The following is a 15286-nucleotide window of genomic DNA, read 5'->3' as shown; positions in this document are numbered from 1 at the left end:
CACTAAATGTTACATACTAAGGTAAATTATGTAAATGCTTACGTAATTATTTGCGTCTTTTTCTGCATGACGAAAAACATACTTGCATCTGTCTGTGGACGGACGACGGAACAAAAGGTGCCTGACAATCCGCAAAACACAGACGGGGCAGATTTTACACAGTCCGTACATCCCTAGTTGTGGGTGGCTTATCAACCATCCAAACAACCCACCCTTGCTGGGTTTGCATGTAAGATCGAGCTACGGTACGCCCCCACCACACCCCAGATATTCAAAAAGGTGGCCAGTGCTGCAACAAGACGCCCCACAGGGAAAATCACCCACAGTGGCTTCTCTTTACATGTGAACAGGACCGGAGTCATCTGTCCCAGGCTTCCCTGTTCCTTCTGAGCTAGGCTGCAGTCCTCACAATCACTAGGGGAAAATAGATTTTCCCGCCACGAGTATATTGTTGTGAGCTGTCCTGTTCTAAAGCATAGTATTTGGGGGTGGCTTGGTCTTGAATGGGCAATGAAGACCCAGTGGCTTCACAAAAGACCTGCTCCTGGCAGAGACTGAAAAATTGCTAGAAGGGGCTTGTGGATCTGGATCAGTCCAGCAGCCTGCATTTCTGGACTCTCCTTGGGGGCGTGGCTGTGGGGACTGTCATGATGAGCTGTGTTGATCTGGGGCCCTGATTCTGTCAGGTCCCAGCCATCAATCGGATTCTTTTGGTTACCAAGTTGAAATTAGCCACTTGTGCAAAAGATGACAGTTTATTGATAGAAAATGGATGCAGAATATATACAAGCAAAGAACGTTCATATCTCCTTTCAGGTGACAAAGTAGATCTTTGCCACACCTTGAATGTCTGTCTGAGTCCCCAAGATAGACGAAGGCCATTCCTCAGGATCACAAGTTTCTCTAGGCCAGCAGCGTGCATGTCCCTCCTTGGAGCGAGACCAAAGGGCAGGCCAGCAAGCTGGATCTTACAAGCTTCATTGCTAGATGCCTCCTTCTAGCCCATGAGCAATGCCTCTCCCCCCCCCCCCCCCGGAACCAACAGGCCTACATACACACATTTAAGAGAAAGGGGCAGGCTTCTCTCCTGCCCAAAAGGTCCCAGCCTGGGGAACTACTTGGCTTTCTTGAGCCTCTATCATTCCAGCTCTTCGGAGGGAGGGTCTCCCAGCTTCTCTGTGAGAATCAAGGCAAGACAGCTTATCTCTTCCTTCAGGGTGACATAATTGAACTGGCATAAGCAGCTTCAAGGCAGGCTGTGAATTACCAGTCTGCGTTAAAGGCCTGCTCTCCTAACCATAAAGCTGCTGGTTAAGTTAAACTACACAGGTAGGTCTCTGTGCATTGAGGAACTCTGTGGAGTCCACATTTTCTGCTCACTAACCGACTCACTACATGAGCGCCAGCACTTCAGAATTGTACCACCACTCCACTGGCTTCACACCTTGCTTGTGGGCTTCCTGGGGGCATCTGGTTGGCCACTGTAGGGAGCAAGAGGCTGAACTACATGGGCCCATGGTCTGATCCAGCAGGGTCCATTTCATCCTCCAAGCAACTCTGCTGGAAGAGAAGGGTGAGAGAGGCTGCGACTGACCATAATCACCCGGTAAGCTTCATGGCTGAGCGGGGGATTTGAACTCGCCATGTACATGGTGGTTCTCTAGCCACGTACACTGCAATGGGTTCCTAGTGTAGAGCCTGTGTTATTGTGCCAACCATGTCAGGAACCGTCCACCAATCTGTTGTGCTGTGACGCAGATGCCGCCAAGTCATCGAAGGTGTCGAGCGCCAAAGCACCCAGCTCCTGCACAAGCTGCGCAAGCTGGAGCGACAGCATGAGGACTTGGTGGAGCGGAATGAAGAGCTGGAGTCGCTCCTGGGCGAGACGCAGAACCAGACCAAAGACGAGCGGGAGCAGTTCGAGTGCGAGGTTGACGGGCTGCAGAAGACGGTAATATGGATCGCCGGATCCTGCCGTCTTTTCACCCCTTCCTTTCTGTGTGTTGCGTAACCACTGTTTAGCTCTTCTAGATCTTGGGGCTGCTAAGGCCAATTTGCATGATTGCAAGCTGGGGCTGCTTTGCTCTGTGCGGCCGTATTCAGACCAGCTGAAGTTTCCGAACCATCTTTAAAGGCAGTCTCACACAGAGCACATTATAGTAGTCCAGCCTGCATATCACCAGGGCATGAATATACCTTCAGGAAGCCAGGTGTGAAGGAAACAGCTCCCCCACACCCCACTGCTGTTTGTTTAAATCAGCCTTCCCCAACTTGGTGCCCTCCAGGTGTGTGGGACTACAGCCCCCATCAGCCCAAGCCAGCATAGCCAGGGATCAGGATCGCAGTTCAAAAAGTCTGAGGGGCGCCAAGTTAGTGAAGGGTGGTGTCAAGTATGTGTCAGCTGCCTATTAGGGTATAGCCCTGCTCCCCGCTGGTCTTTCTGCCTGCCTGTTACTTTTCCTCTGCAGCCTCTCCCAAGCGGAGCCATTCCCTCTCCCCCTCTGGGACTCGTGAGGTGGTGGTGGTGGGGAGAGGTTGTGGAGGAAAAGCAGCGCACGAGGAAAGTGCCAGTCACCTCTTCCCCACCTGCTCCAGTTCTCCCCTGCAACTACTTCCCCTCGTGCAATCTAAGCATGTCTTCGTCTCTTAAAGAAGATTTGTATCCTAGCTTTCCTGACTTCCTCAAGGTGGCTTGCAATATCAGTTAAGAAAACATTGAATACAAACTGAGAAAATCTGCATGAAAACTGTGAACATGAACATTTATTTATGAAAGTGACTGGTGGGAGATTCAGGACGGATTAAAGGAAGGACAGATGGCTGGACAGCCATCTGTCAGGCAGGGATGCTCTGACTTGGATTCCTGCATTGAGCAGGGGGTTGGACTCGATGGTCTTGTAGGCCCCTTCCAACCTTACTATTCTATGATTCTATATCTTCTTCACACAGCACATGGTTAAACTATGGAATTTGCTGCCACAGGATGTAGTGATGGCCACCACTTTGGATGGCTTTAAAAGGGGGTTGGACAAATTCCTGGAGGAAAAGGCTATTGATGGCTACTAGTCCTGATGGCTCTGTGCTACCTCCAGGCTCAGAGGCAGTATGCCGATGTATACCAGTTGCTGGGGAAGTTGGGTAGGAGGTTGCTCTTGCTTGTGGGTTTCCCATGGGCAGCTGTTTGGCCACTTTGTGAACGGAATGCTGGCCCAGAGAGGCCTTTGGTCTGATCCAGCATGGCTCTTCGTATGTTTGTATTTATTATGGCACCCTCGGGATGTGTTGGACTGCAACTCCCATCATGGCAATGCTGGCTGGGAATGATGGGAGAGGCAATTCAATGCATCTGGAAGACACCAGATTGGGGAAATCTGCTCTAACCATTATACCATACTGTCTTTCAAACCTGAATCAAATCTGTTCCCAGTCATGTGGTATAACAACATTTTTTAGTTATTATGGCATGCAGATCCCACCTTTCCTCCAAGGATAGCTGGGCAGCTTGCATGGCTCCCCATACCCCATTTTTATCTGCACGACAACCCTGTGGGGTAGGTTAAGCTGAAAGACTGATCCAGGGTTATGCAGTGAGCCTCATGGCTGTGACAGGATTTGAATCTGGGTCTTCCTGGTCTTAGGCCAACATTCTAACCACTGTACCACCTAAACCAAAGTACACCTCCCCCTCACAACCGACACTCCCTGAAACAGGCCTCTCCAGAACACATGGTATTTACAGAGATATCTGCAAGCCCTGAGGGAAGACCACGTCCTCGCCTTTTGGGGTGGCTGTTCCACAAGGCCGGGGCTACCACTGTGGAAATCCTGATGCTGACCATTGATAACGTTAACCTTCTGAAAAGCGGAAAGTGCTCACTGAAGATCTTTTGGAAGCTCACGCTTGCTGAGGTAGCGGGTAGTTCGGGCCTAAGTCTCCGAACTACTGAAGAGTCCAGCTGGCGTGAGGAAAGCTGCACTTGACTTTCCAATGCAGCTGTTAAAGGAACGAGAACTCTGTCCCAACTCAGAACGAGTACCCTAAAGTTCGATGCATGGAAGCTCTGCTTTGAGAGATGAAAAGGTTTGGTATGTGGTACGATCCTTGGGACCCGGTGCCAGAACGAACTCTCAGGCAGGGAAGGAAATCCTGTTCTTTGGGTGTAGAATCCTGGAGGCCAAGCGGATGGGCTCCAACGGTCAAGAACTGTTGGAATCCTGTTGAGCCAAGGGCCCGTGACTCCGTAAGAGGAGCTCCAGGAACACCTTGCGGATGGAGAGTCTGCAAGAAATGGGACTCGCCTCAGAGTAACTAAGCGGAAGGTGAACGATGAGAGGACGTGGCCTGCAGGTATTGTGTCCGATGCGGTGGCCAAGCCTCAGTCTTCCGCATAAAGCAGTACCACGAGAAGCTGTGGCCTGCAGGTGTTTTCCTGGCCCACCGGGCCTTGGTTTGCCTTGTCAGGGTGTACAAGAGGACACGCCAATTCCCTCGAATCACTATCGCCCTAAATGTGCGGGTAGGTGGATGAATGACAAGAGCTGCACTATTATTTGGACATTTTCAGAATGGTTATTGCTGTTGCACTGTGGCTTTCCATGGCCGTTTTCACGTTTTGATGTTTAGTGTTCTGTTGTAAAGGTTTTTCGTGTGAAATGATAGATGTTGTTGCAAGCTGCCTTGAACTCCTCGGAGATAAGGCGGGGTATAAATCTTTTGAAACAGCCTTCCCGGATGTGTCGGAGCACAGCTCAAGCTGTCCCTAGCTAGCAGGGCCATAATCACTGCTGGATGGGGACAATGGGAGTTGTAGTCCACTACATCTGGAGGTCACTAGGTTGGGGAAGGCTGTTTTCAAATAATAAAATGTAGAAAAGGGGGACAGGCAGGAATAAGCCGGGGCGAGGGATAGAGGAAGGAGAACAGCTGGGCCACCACTGCAGGAAAAACACCAGTTGCCAGCTGAAGGTGGGGCACCTGGAATTGGGCCTCTAAAGATAGGAAGTGGCTTCCTCCAAGTGTCACAACAGACAACATGGGAAGTGCCTGATCGCTTTTAATGTGCCTGTGTTTTCCTTCGAAAATAGCAGCCATTGGTGAGGGAGCAGGATTGGGGCCACAGTGAGAGAGGAGGGAGAGTTAACCCTTCCCTCCATCCTATTGTCACCCGTCACCCGCCCCCGCCCCCCCCCAACTGCTGTTCATTCCAATTGGTGCCAAAGGCAGATTTCCTCCCTGGGCAAGTAGCAACGTACGAGGGTGGGCAGTTTGTGATAGGACTGGGGGGCCGGGGGTTAACCGCATGCCATCGACCATGCTGGCTGGGAATGGTGGGAGTTGCAGTCCAACCCATCTGGAGGACAGCAACTTGGGGAAAGGCGGATTTAACATATTGCCTGTTTGGGCCCTGAGTCAGACCTTTGGTCTGTCTTGCCTGGTGCCGTGGCCTCCAGTTGCCCATGGAGATACAGGCATCCCCCAGCCCTGCCGCCTGCGATCCTTTTAAGTGGAGCTGCCAGCAGCTGAAAGCAGTAGCAGCAGAGACCATATGCAGTGCACGCACAGCGATGCTTCGTTACAGCAAAGGCGAGGTTCAGACTCCTGCGTTCTCGGCTGCCATTCTCCACCAGCTCTTGTGTGATCTCTGTCCTACATCAGAGGAGAGGAGGGGAGAGAGCACAGGGGACCGAAGGAAAGGGTTGAGCGGGAGAGGGCCTTCTTCCTGGATCACTTCCAGCGTCTCCATTTAACAAGGAAACCGATGCCGCCCTAGAAAACGCTCCTTTCTTTTGTTTGGTCCAGATCTCGTGTTTAGAGGCAGAGTTAAGCCAAGCGCGGAAGCAGAAATCGGACATGGCCGATGGCGAAGCGACAAAAGAAGTGGCAGATTTCCGAGAGGCAAGCGACAATGGATAGTGGGTGTTTGGGGGGTGGCCCCTCTAGGTTGGGGAGGAGGTGGGAGGGGATGAATGCTGAGGCCCACCGAGGGACACATAGTCCCCACCGGCCTTTTCACCAGGCTGACTGTTGCGTTGGACCGGTCACAGGTGTTGCAAACTCACCAGGAGAAAGTTGGAGTGCTGGAAAGTAAACTACTGGAAGAGACGGAGTGGAGGAAGCAGCTAGCGTGTGATCTCGAAATGACGCAGAAAGTGCTGGAAGAAGAAAAGAAGGTGCAGTGTCCCCCTAATAACTGAAAATAAATAAATAGCACATCTGGTCGGTGACAGTGGCATACAGTATTAACCCGTATATTACTGAAGTGTCTTTTGAATAAGGGCAGTGAATTCTTGACAGTGCAGTTCTCTGCATGTCTGTTCAGAATTAAACCCCCTTGAGTTCAGTGGGACTTATTCATTCATTTGTTACATTTCTGTACCACTCAATAGCCAAAGCTCTCTGGGGGGTTCACAGCATGATGAAAAATAATATAAAGCCTCTAACTTTCAAAAATTTAAATCAGTTGGAGGACAGGTGAAAAACAATTAGCAATAAAACTACCAAGACCTGATAGAAAACTTAAATGCCCATCATATTATTATTTATTACATTTATATCTCGCCTTTTTTCCTCCTTGAGGAACCCAAGGCGGCATACATAGTCCTCCTCCATTTTATCCTCACAACAACCCTGTGAGGTGGGTTGGGCTGAGAGTCAGTGACTGGCCCAAAGTCACCCAGTGAGTTTCCATGGGGACTAGAACCCGGATCTCCCAGCTCCCAGTCCAGCACTCTAGCCACTACACCACGCTGGCTCTCATATGCTGCCAGATGCCTGGGAGTAGAGTCTTAACCTGGCGCCAAAAAGATGACAGTGTTGGCCCCAGGTGGACTTCACAGGGGAGAGCATATTCTCAAGGAAAATGTGAATAGAATTGCAGCTTTCCAGCTAAAGAGCTCTTCTTTGATCTGTATCTCATTAACCACCCTGGCTGTTTAAGCAGGAGTTGCACAATTCTAAGTCGGAGCTTCTGCAGCTTTATAGTGAACTCCAGGTGCTTCGGGGAGCAGCGGAGGAGAGAGATTTTCTGCATGTGACGCATGAGAAACTGCAGCAAGAGAATTTGATGCTTGAAACAAAGGTGAGTCTTGCAGTCAGCTCGGTAGTCTGAAGTTCAGGATGGGTGTGCTTTGAACAGCCCACAAATAAGCTCGCTCCTCTTAATTCAGACAGTTGGTCCATCTCGTTCAGTTCTGTCCACCCTGACTGTCAGTGGCTCTCCAAGGACTTGACAGCAGACAGCTTGAGGTCCTTTTAAGGCCAGAGACTGGAGATGCCAGAGATGGAACTTTGCTTCGCATGTGGAAGGTCCCAGGTTCGATCCCTGGCATCTCCTGGTAGGGCTGGGAAAGCTCCTTCCTCAAACTCAGGAAAGCCACTGCTGCCAGTCAGTGTTGACCATACTGGGCTAGATGGACCCAGGGTCTGACTCAGGATAAGGCAGTGTGAAGGAGTGGCTCGGGGGATCCAGGGCATAAGGAGAACCCTGAGGGGCAGCTTCCTATGTTCCTTTGACTCTGCCACCAGCTAAACTTGTAGATTTCACAAGGCAGTACGATGAGCTTCACCATACAATGGGGTGTGTAATATTGTTTTTACCATTTATCTATAATAACAAAAGAGGATGTGCGTCTGTCTGTCCATCCATCAGCGCCGTAGCATCAAGAGCGTGAAACTGAGACACCTGAAACTTGGCATGCGTATTAAGGGGACCCTGGGGTGTGTGTGTGTGTCTCAGGGTTATTTTCTTTTAAGATGCATTCATTGAGTTAAAGTGATTTAAATATGTTCATGGGGTTGAAGGCTGCAGTAACATCTTCAGGTACTAGAGCAGCAACGGCTCTAACCACACATAGGTTTGCAGTCCTGGCAGCTGGGGGGGCGGGGATGGTTCGTAGGCCGAGGGACAATATTATACACCCATGGTTCACTATCTCCCAGCCTAACTGACCTCAAAAAGGCTGTTGTGTCAGTGAAAAGGGACGGGCACAGGTGCCACTCTGGGCTCCTTTGAGAATGGGCAGGATATCAATGTAATCAATACTCTTTTAATCTCCATACAGTGCTTAGAACAGTTTTTTATAAGTGCTAAATCGTGGTTAAGATGCTGAACTGCAGACCGGAAGGTCGGCAGGACAGCAGTTCGAGACCCGAGTGCCGCGTGACGGAGTGAGCTCCTGTCTTCAGTCCCAGCTCCTGCCAACCTAGCAGTTCGAAAGCAAGAAATTGCAAGTAGATAAATAGGTACCGCCTCGGCGGGAAAGGTAACAGCGCTCCGTGCACCTCGGTGTTCAGTCATGCCGGCCACATGGCCACGGAAGCGTCTTCGGACAGCGCTGGCTCTTTGGCTTAGAAACAGGGATGAGCACCGCACCCTAGAGTCGGACACGACTGGCTGGGGACACCTTTTTTTAAAAAATCGTAATAATTTCACGAGTGAATATTGAGTGAGCTCAATAGGTAAGTCGGTATAGGATTGCACCCTTTGGGTCTATAGCTGAATTCACTGACCGGGATCCAAGAAACTATTCTAGGTCCCCCTGAGGGCATGTGATGAATTGCCCACTGGGCCTCCTGCCAGCCTTGAACTAGGAAGGCCACCCCCTCCCCAACTTCCCATGCCATATCACGGCCTGCTTTTGAAATTCTCCTCCACTTTAAGAGCAGTTTGCTGTGTGGCATAGGACAGGGAGCTGCTATTTCAGACACACGAGCTCACCCCCGTAGGCCCACAGGACTGGCTGCTAGATTCTTTGGGTCCCAGCCAACCAGCTTAATTCATGTTGCCAGAAGCCTCAGAGATTTACATTCCTAACCTTGCAGGTATCAGAGCTCTCGCAAGAATGTGAACAGTTGAACCAGCTCATTACAGAAGAGAAAAAACACGGGGAAAGGTTTTTGACAAGCCGAAGGGCATGCACCGAGCTTATGGCTAAAGAGCAGGTTTTCGAAGATCAGATCCACAACCAGGAAGAAGAAAGGGAGCAACTGTGGTAAACTGAACACATCCGTATTTGCACATTATGTGTAACTTCTCAGATGTGTGTGTGTGTGAGAGACCGGGGGCGTGGGGGGCGGCAATTAAACAGAAAGAAAATGTTTCCAAATTGGAACATCGCCATGTTAGGACTGTGTGGGTACACAATGCACGGTCTCAAAGGGCAAAGGCTTTGACCCACAAGTCCCTCAATCAGCCCTCCCCAACCTGGCCCCCTCCAGATGTGTTGGACTACAACTCCCAGCATTCCCCAGCCAGCCTCAACACACCTGGAGGGGGCCAGATTGGGGAACGCTCTCCTAGACTCCCCGTGAGACACTCCTCACAGGCTAATAGGGACATTTAACTCCGGATTTCTCCAAAGTAGCTCACGAGGATGGTGTTACTTCAGTTCACTTGTCTTGGCTGTAGCCCAACAGGTAAGGTAAGCCGGGGGAGGTTGGGCTGGAATCTCTTAGACAGAAGTGCCCACTGGAAGGTGAGGCATGGAGTCCCTCTTTGAGAGCTATGGTGCCTGTAGTGATTTGGGGACAAATAATCTCTCCTGTCTGTTCCCTCCGTGGCTTGAATCCTGGGTTGTGGGTTGGTGGTGGTGGGGCATTTCCTGGGGCTGCCCCACTCTGGTGTTGCCCTGCCCGCTGACAACATTTCTGGCCATGCCTTGTGGGAGAGCATGCTTGCGGTTCGAGCACGGCTCTGGGAATATCCCATTATTATATTTTTTTGCCCATTTTGACCCAGTCCCAGGGAATTATGTAATGTAAAGTAATTGGTTACATTGTACTAGTGTGGAGAGCTAGTGTTGGACTGGGAGCTGGGAGATCCGGGGAGATCCGGGTTCTAGTCTCCACTCAGCCATGGAAGCTCACTGGGTGCCTTTGGGCCAGTCACAGACTCTCAGCCCAACCCACCTCACAGAGTTGTTGTTGTGAGGATAAAATGGAGAGGAGGAGGATCATGTAAGCCGCCTTGGGTTCCTTGCAAGAGGGAAAAACGTGGGATATAAATGCAATAAATAAATAAATAGAGTCTTAATTTAAAATAAATTAAACAGGGGATGAAGGGCAGGGGAGGACGCCGTTCCATTGTCAGTGTTGGAAGATTCAGTTGTCAGTCTGGTTCGCTTCTGGACATGCACGGGGGGGCTCTTGTCTAGGGCTGGCCCTGCCCCAGCTGCTGTTAGTCCCATGGGGGGACGGGGATGGATAGTGTTGTGCTAGTGTATTTGCCCCGGTGAGGCTTATTAGAGCCAGTGTGGTGTAGTGGCTAGAGTGCTGGACTGGGAGTCGGTAGATCCGGGTTCTAGTCCCCACTTGGCCATGGAAGCTCACTGGGTGCCTTTGGGCCAGTCACAGACTCTCAGCCCAACCCACCTCACAGAGTTGTTGTTGTGGGGATAAAATGGAGGAGGAGGAGAATGTAAGCCACCTTGGGTTCCTTGCAAGAGGAAAAAAGGCGGGATATAAATGCAATAAATAAATACTAAATACTAAATGCTGTCTTTGTCTGTCTGTCTCATCCCCCCCTCCTCCCGTTTAATTTCTAGTGTTAAATTGTTAGAGAGCAATAAGAAAATGGAGGAACTAGAGAAGCAGGTCAAAGGCAGCCATGAAGAAAAACAACTCCTGTGGGAAGAAAATGCTCAGTTAAGGAAAGACATCCTTGCTCTCCGGCACCAGCTTAGCACCAACAGTGCAGCGATCGTAAGGCTGAAGCACGAGGGCGGTTTTGGGGAGGTTCAGCCCCACAAGCCACAGAGTCCCATGGGGAGCACAGACGGAGATGTGAAGCAGGTAAAACGGCTTCCCGGATGAGAGGTCCCCCTGGAAAAAGCGGCTGCGCACTGGCCCAGGCAGACATGTGGTGGGGAGGGCCTCAGTAGGCAGGGAATCACTGTAGAAGAGCCAAGACATAAACACAAATAGCCTACTACGCTTAGAGCAATTTCATTGCTTTAAGGCAGCCTTCCCCAGCCTGGTGCCGTCCAGAGGTGTTGGACTACAATTCCCAGCATGCTGGCTGAGGGATACTGGGAGTTGCAGTCTAACACATCTGGTGAGCGCCAGGTTGGGGAAGGCTGTTTTAGAGACCAGCAAAATGCAATTCAGTTTTGTCTTGTTTGTACAGAAGGGTCTGCTGCCCGTTATCCCGGTGCCTTCGCTCTCATGGGCCAGAACACTGGGAGGCAGGAGGAAGTGTATTTCATAGTGAGCCATTGGGCAGGATCCTGCCTGTACCCTTCTTTTATAGCTCCACAAGGAAAAGGCCTAGCAACTGTGTTTTGTTTTGTTTTTAAAATGAAAATGCAGTGGGGGGCCTGGTACATCTTTCAGAGGCCCCGCTGTGGTTACGACCTTGGCCACAAAGAGATTTCCATCTCAGTTTTGACAGGAGGTGTGGAGCCTCTTTCAGCCTAAGGGCCAACTTCCGTTTCGGAGGCCACGTTTTAGTGGTGGGTGGAGTGAAAGGTGAACTGGGCAGGGCCAAAAATGCCACCGCATCTTAGCTTAAATCTCTTTCCACCGTAACTAAGCCTTAGGAGAGACATTTCAACTTTTTAGAATGGGGGAAGAAACTACACAGAAGGCAGGAAACCACCAAACAAATGGTGGATGGGGGAAAGGGTGTATGCCCATACTAGGAACCCCAGAGGGCTGGATTGGGACCCCAAGAGGGCAGGATTTGGCCCAGAGCCTGAGGTTCAGCACCCCTGATTTAGACTGGGGGAGAGGCAAAGCTAACAGGGATGGCCAAATGTAGTTCTCTGTGGCTGCACGTCATGTCAGATGGGTTTCAGCTGAAGGCTTCATGAAAAAGGTGGGGTTTGAGGAGAAATTCAAGGGGATACTGGTGACACAGAGGAGGAGAGAGTTGCAGGTACGGGGCACAGTGAGAGGGCAGTGTTGTTTAGAGAGCAGGAAAGTTGAGCCAAATGAAAGGCAAGACACAGCCTTGGAGTGGACGGGCTAATTCAGCATAAGTGACCTCAAGACGGTGGGCTAAACCGGCGTGGGCCTTTGCAACAGTCTGTATACCCATACTGGTCAACGTAACGCGTTATATCCATTTGAAATGATGAAGCTCTGGGATTCGAGCCAAAGTGATGAAAAATAGTCGCAGGGATCAGTATAGTCGCAGGGATCAGTGTTTCAATAATCGATCAGCTGCTTTTCCATCCAGGCCATGTTCTGTTTTTGCTTAGAAATATGCAGCAACAAAAGGAGCTCAGGGAAGATGATAACGCCTTATTTTCCTCTTCTTTGTTCTGAAAAACATTGCATGGCAGTGGGGACGTTTTGATGGCCTGAGGGGCTGCAGCTTTTCTTGATGTAGACTCATACAATGAATGTGTATATGTTGTATTAAAGTGAGCTACCTAATATGTCACAATCGAGCGTGATCAAAGGAAGGCAACCTAGGAAGGTTCCCAGGTTCAGTCCCCAGCATTGCCAGGTAATGGGAAAGACCTTTCTCTGCTTGAGACCCTGGAGCAGGGGTGTAGAAGCTCAGACCTGAGGGTCAAATCCAGCCCTCCGGTGATCCCCAGATAGCCACGGCCCTTTCCCTCGACCGTTGATTGCTTTGTGGTTTCCCGGCATTTGTACAGTTTTCCCCCCATTCTAAAAGGTCGAAATGCCTCTCCGAAGGCTCAGGGACTGGCAGGAAGAGGTTTAAACTAAGATATGCTGGTGTTTTTGGTAATGTGTCCTGCCCTTTTGCCTTTAGCCCGACCCACCTCTGGAACGCAGCCCCCAGGAGCTTCTCGCAGGTTCTTGGGGCGGGGGGGACGGGACGGGACTGGCAGGCGGGAAAGAAAGCCAGGTAGTCTGCTGGCAAAGTGGGGTAGTGTAGTGGCCACCCAGACTGGCAAAGTGCAGCAGATGTGGGAGCTTTATTTTATTTTTATTTATTTCTATACCGCCTGATAGCCGAAGCTCTCTGGGCAGTTCACGGATATTATATTCGGCACTGGCATGGCACTGGCATCACCGGATTCCCAGGTGGTGTCTGGCCTGTGCGGGGAGTGACCCAGGTTGTGTTGCTGGCGCTTTCCCCCTCCAACCAGCGGGGAGCAGGGAACTAGCACCAGCCCCGGTTTGAGCCCTGTGGCTCCTGACAGCCGTTTCACGCCCAGGGGCTCTTTCCTTCTGCAGCAGCTTTGGCTGCTTTCCTCACGGCTTCCGTTCCGTCTCCTGCATGCAGTGCCCACCTGGAGAGAGACCCGTGCAGCAGCAAGAGGAGTTGCAGCAGCTCCGGCAGGACGTTCAGCGGGTTCAGAATTTATGCAGCTCCGCCGAGAAGGAGCTGAGGTACGAAAGGGAGAAGAACTTGGAGCTGAAGAAGCACAACATCCTGCTCCAGCAAGAAAACATCAAGGTGGGTGTTCTGCTCCTCACGGCTGCAAGAAATCCAAGCGGCCGTTCTGGCCTAAGCAGGAGAGAGATGGGGACGTTCACTCTTTAAAAATTAAAATAAAAACACCTACTGGAAAGATTTATATCCCGCTTTGTCAGGCAAACCTCTCAGAGTGGCAAACACATAATTCCGTTGTGTACCACGCTGGGAGCTTAAGGGCAGCCAACAACCAATCTGCTCAGTTCATTTAATGAATGGATGGAAGAGAATTCATGAAAGCAGAGCAGCAATAGAGGTCTGGGTAAAAAATAACACTTAAAAAGCACAGCCGCTAAGAATGGCCTGGGCGAATGAAGAGATCTGCAACTGGGGCGCCACCACTGAAAAGGCCTCGTTGTAGGTCCCCGCCTGGCGGACTTCTGGAAGTGGACAGACCCAAAGAAAAGCCTCCAAAAAAGGTTGTATTAGCTGAGCAGGCTCATCTGGGAGGAGACATTTCTTAAAGTGGTCTGGTCCCAAGCTGTTTATAGCTTACAGCAGCAATTGCCAACGTGGTGGCTGTGGACACCAGTGGACCCCTGGAGACCTTTCTTGGTGGCCACCAAGGTGAACTACCCTTCCCGCTTTTTAATTTTTTTAATTAAATTTTCTTACTGGCAGCTGGGGTGACTTCAAAATGTGTAGATGGATGGGAGTGTGGTGTGTGTGTATGGGGGAGGGAGAGAGAGAGAGAGAGAGAGAGGCCCTGTCTGTGGATGGTGATCCAAAGTGAGAGAGAAAAAGGGATGAGCTAGCAGGCAGATGGGGTGGTGGGAGAGAAACAGGGCTTGTCCTCCGTGAAATAGGTTTCTGTTGGTGCTGAAAACTGGGTTCAAAAAAATAGTTTAGTGTCTTGGAGCTCAGACCGCACCTTGTACTCAATCCTTAGGGCAGGTTACTTGCCCTTTCTGACTAGCCACACCTCCCACGACAGCCATTTTGTGGTGGTGCCTGGGACAGTTTCTCCATTTGCCAAATGTGTTTCCAGGCCCCAAAATGTGGCCTACCCCTAGGTTACAGTGCTGAGTATCAAGGCCCAGCGGTGTCTGTTTAAGAGGCCAGCGGCAAGTAGCAGGCACAGGTCAAAAGGAGCCATGAAAGGGGGAAGAGGTCCAATCCCAAAGGCAGGCGACATAGTGCGATGGAGGCAGTGAGGTCGTAGAGCTAATCCATCTTTCAAGTTGCTCAGCCTGGGGTGGCAAGCCCGAGGCAACAACAGTTCAAGAAAGACAGCAGAGCTCCTGTTTGCTTCTCAGGTTGTTTGCTTCACCTCGGCTAATACGGTGCTCCTAAGGCAGCTGGAATGGAACGGTAGTTTCCTCTGTCTAGAAGCGGCACCTGGTCTTGGTTTCCCAGCATTGTGTTTAACCAGGAATAGGGAAGAACTTGTCATTGTCGACCTAGGCAGGAAAGCCCACAGAAACGAGAGGCTGGAGGCAGCCTTGTGCTTGCTAAAAATGTAACCTGACTTTTCCTTTAGATCAAAGCTGAACTGAGGCAAGCGCAGCTGAAGCTTTCTGACTCCTCCAAAGCGTGTTCCTCTCTCACCTCACAATGGGAGCTCAGTCACCAGAAGGTCAAGGAACTGGAGCTGCAGCTGCTCAAACAGTCCCAGGCAACGAAACAGCAAAGTAGCTTGCAAGAGAAACTCGCCCAGGAGAAAGCCAGAGGGACCGAAGCCGAGAAAACGGTCAGTGGCCAAGCTGTGCTTGCGACCGCAAGCCATCCTGCAATTGCAGGAGCAGTATGCTGTTTTAGAGAGCAGCTGGATTATGGGGTATTTCTAGGAGCAGATCGGTTGTGGATGAAACTCTGGTGTTCACAGAGAACGGTTTGATGACAATATTACTTGGTTACAGACGAGCCTCTTTTTTCTGTTTTGACCAGTCTTTTAA

The 15286-nt window shown here is 50.7% G+C and overlaps 1 protein-coding gene across 9 annotated transcripts in view; it reads left to right on the top strand.

Moving 5' to 3' along the window:
- The window catches only part of CCDC30 (coiled-coil domain containing 30), a 75454-nt gene that overhangs the window by 37204 nt on the left and 22964 nt on the right, over window positions 1-15286 (top strand). For all 9 annotated transcript variants that reach the window (XR_014786019.1, XM_084821949.1, XM_084821946.1 and 6 more), the window contains 8 exons: window positions 1759-1951; window positions 5801-5896; window positions 6046-6171; window positions 6942-7079; window positions 8822-8991; window positions 10543-10789; window positions 13200-13373; window positions 14872-15081. Coding sequence is in view for 8 of the 9 variants with exons in the window: in XM_084821949.1 (XP_084678075.1) it covers window positions 1759-1951; window positions 5801-5896; window positions 6046-6171; window positions 6942-7079; window positions 8822-8991; window positions 10543-10789; window positions 13200-13373; window positions 14872-15081 (1354 nt within the window). In the remaining variant the exon portion in view is untranslated. The remainder of the gene's footprint in view (window positions 1-1758; window positions 1952-5800; window positions 5897-6045; window positions 6172-6941; window positions 7080-8821; window positions 8992-10542; window positions 10790-13199; window positions 13374-14871; window positions 15082-15286) is intronic.

This window comes from Heloderma suspectum, chromosome 15 (assembly GCF_057233095.1).
Source record: "Heloderma suspectum isolate Gila_16-S chromosome 15, 16-S_ref, whole genome shotgun sequence".
Classification (NCBI taxonomy): Eukaryota; Metazoa; Chordata; class Lepidosauria; order Squamata; family Helodermatidae; genus Heloderma; species Heloderma suspectum.
The sequence above is the reverse complement of the archived record's forward strand: the minus strand, read 5'-3'. Positions and strand labels throughout refer to the sequence as shown.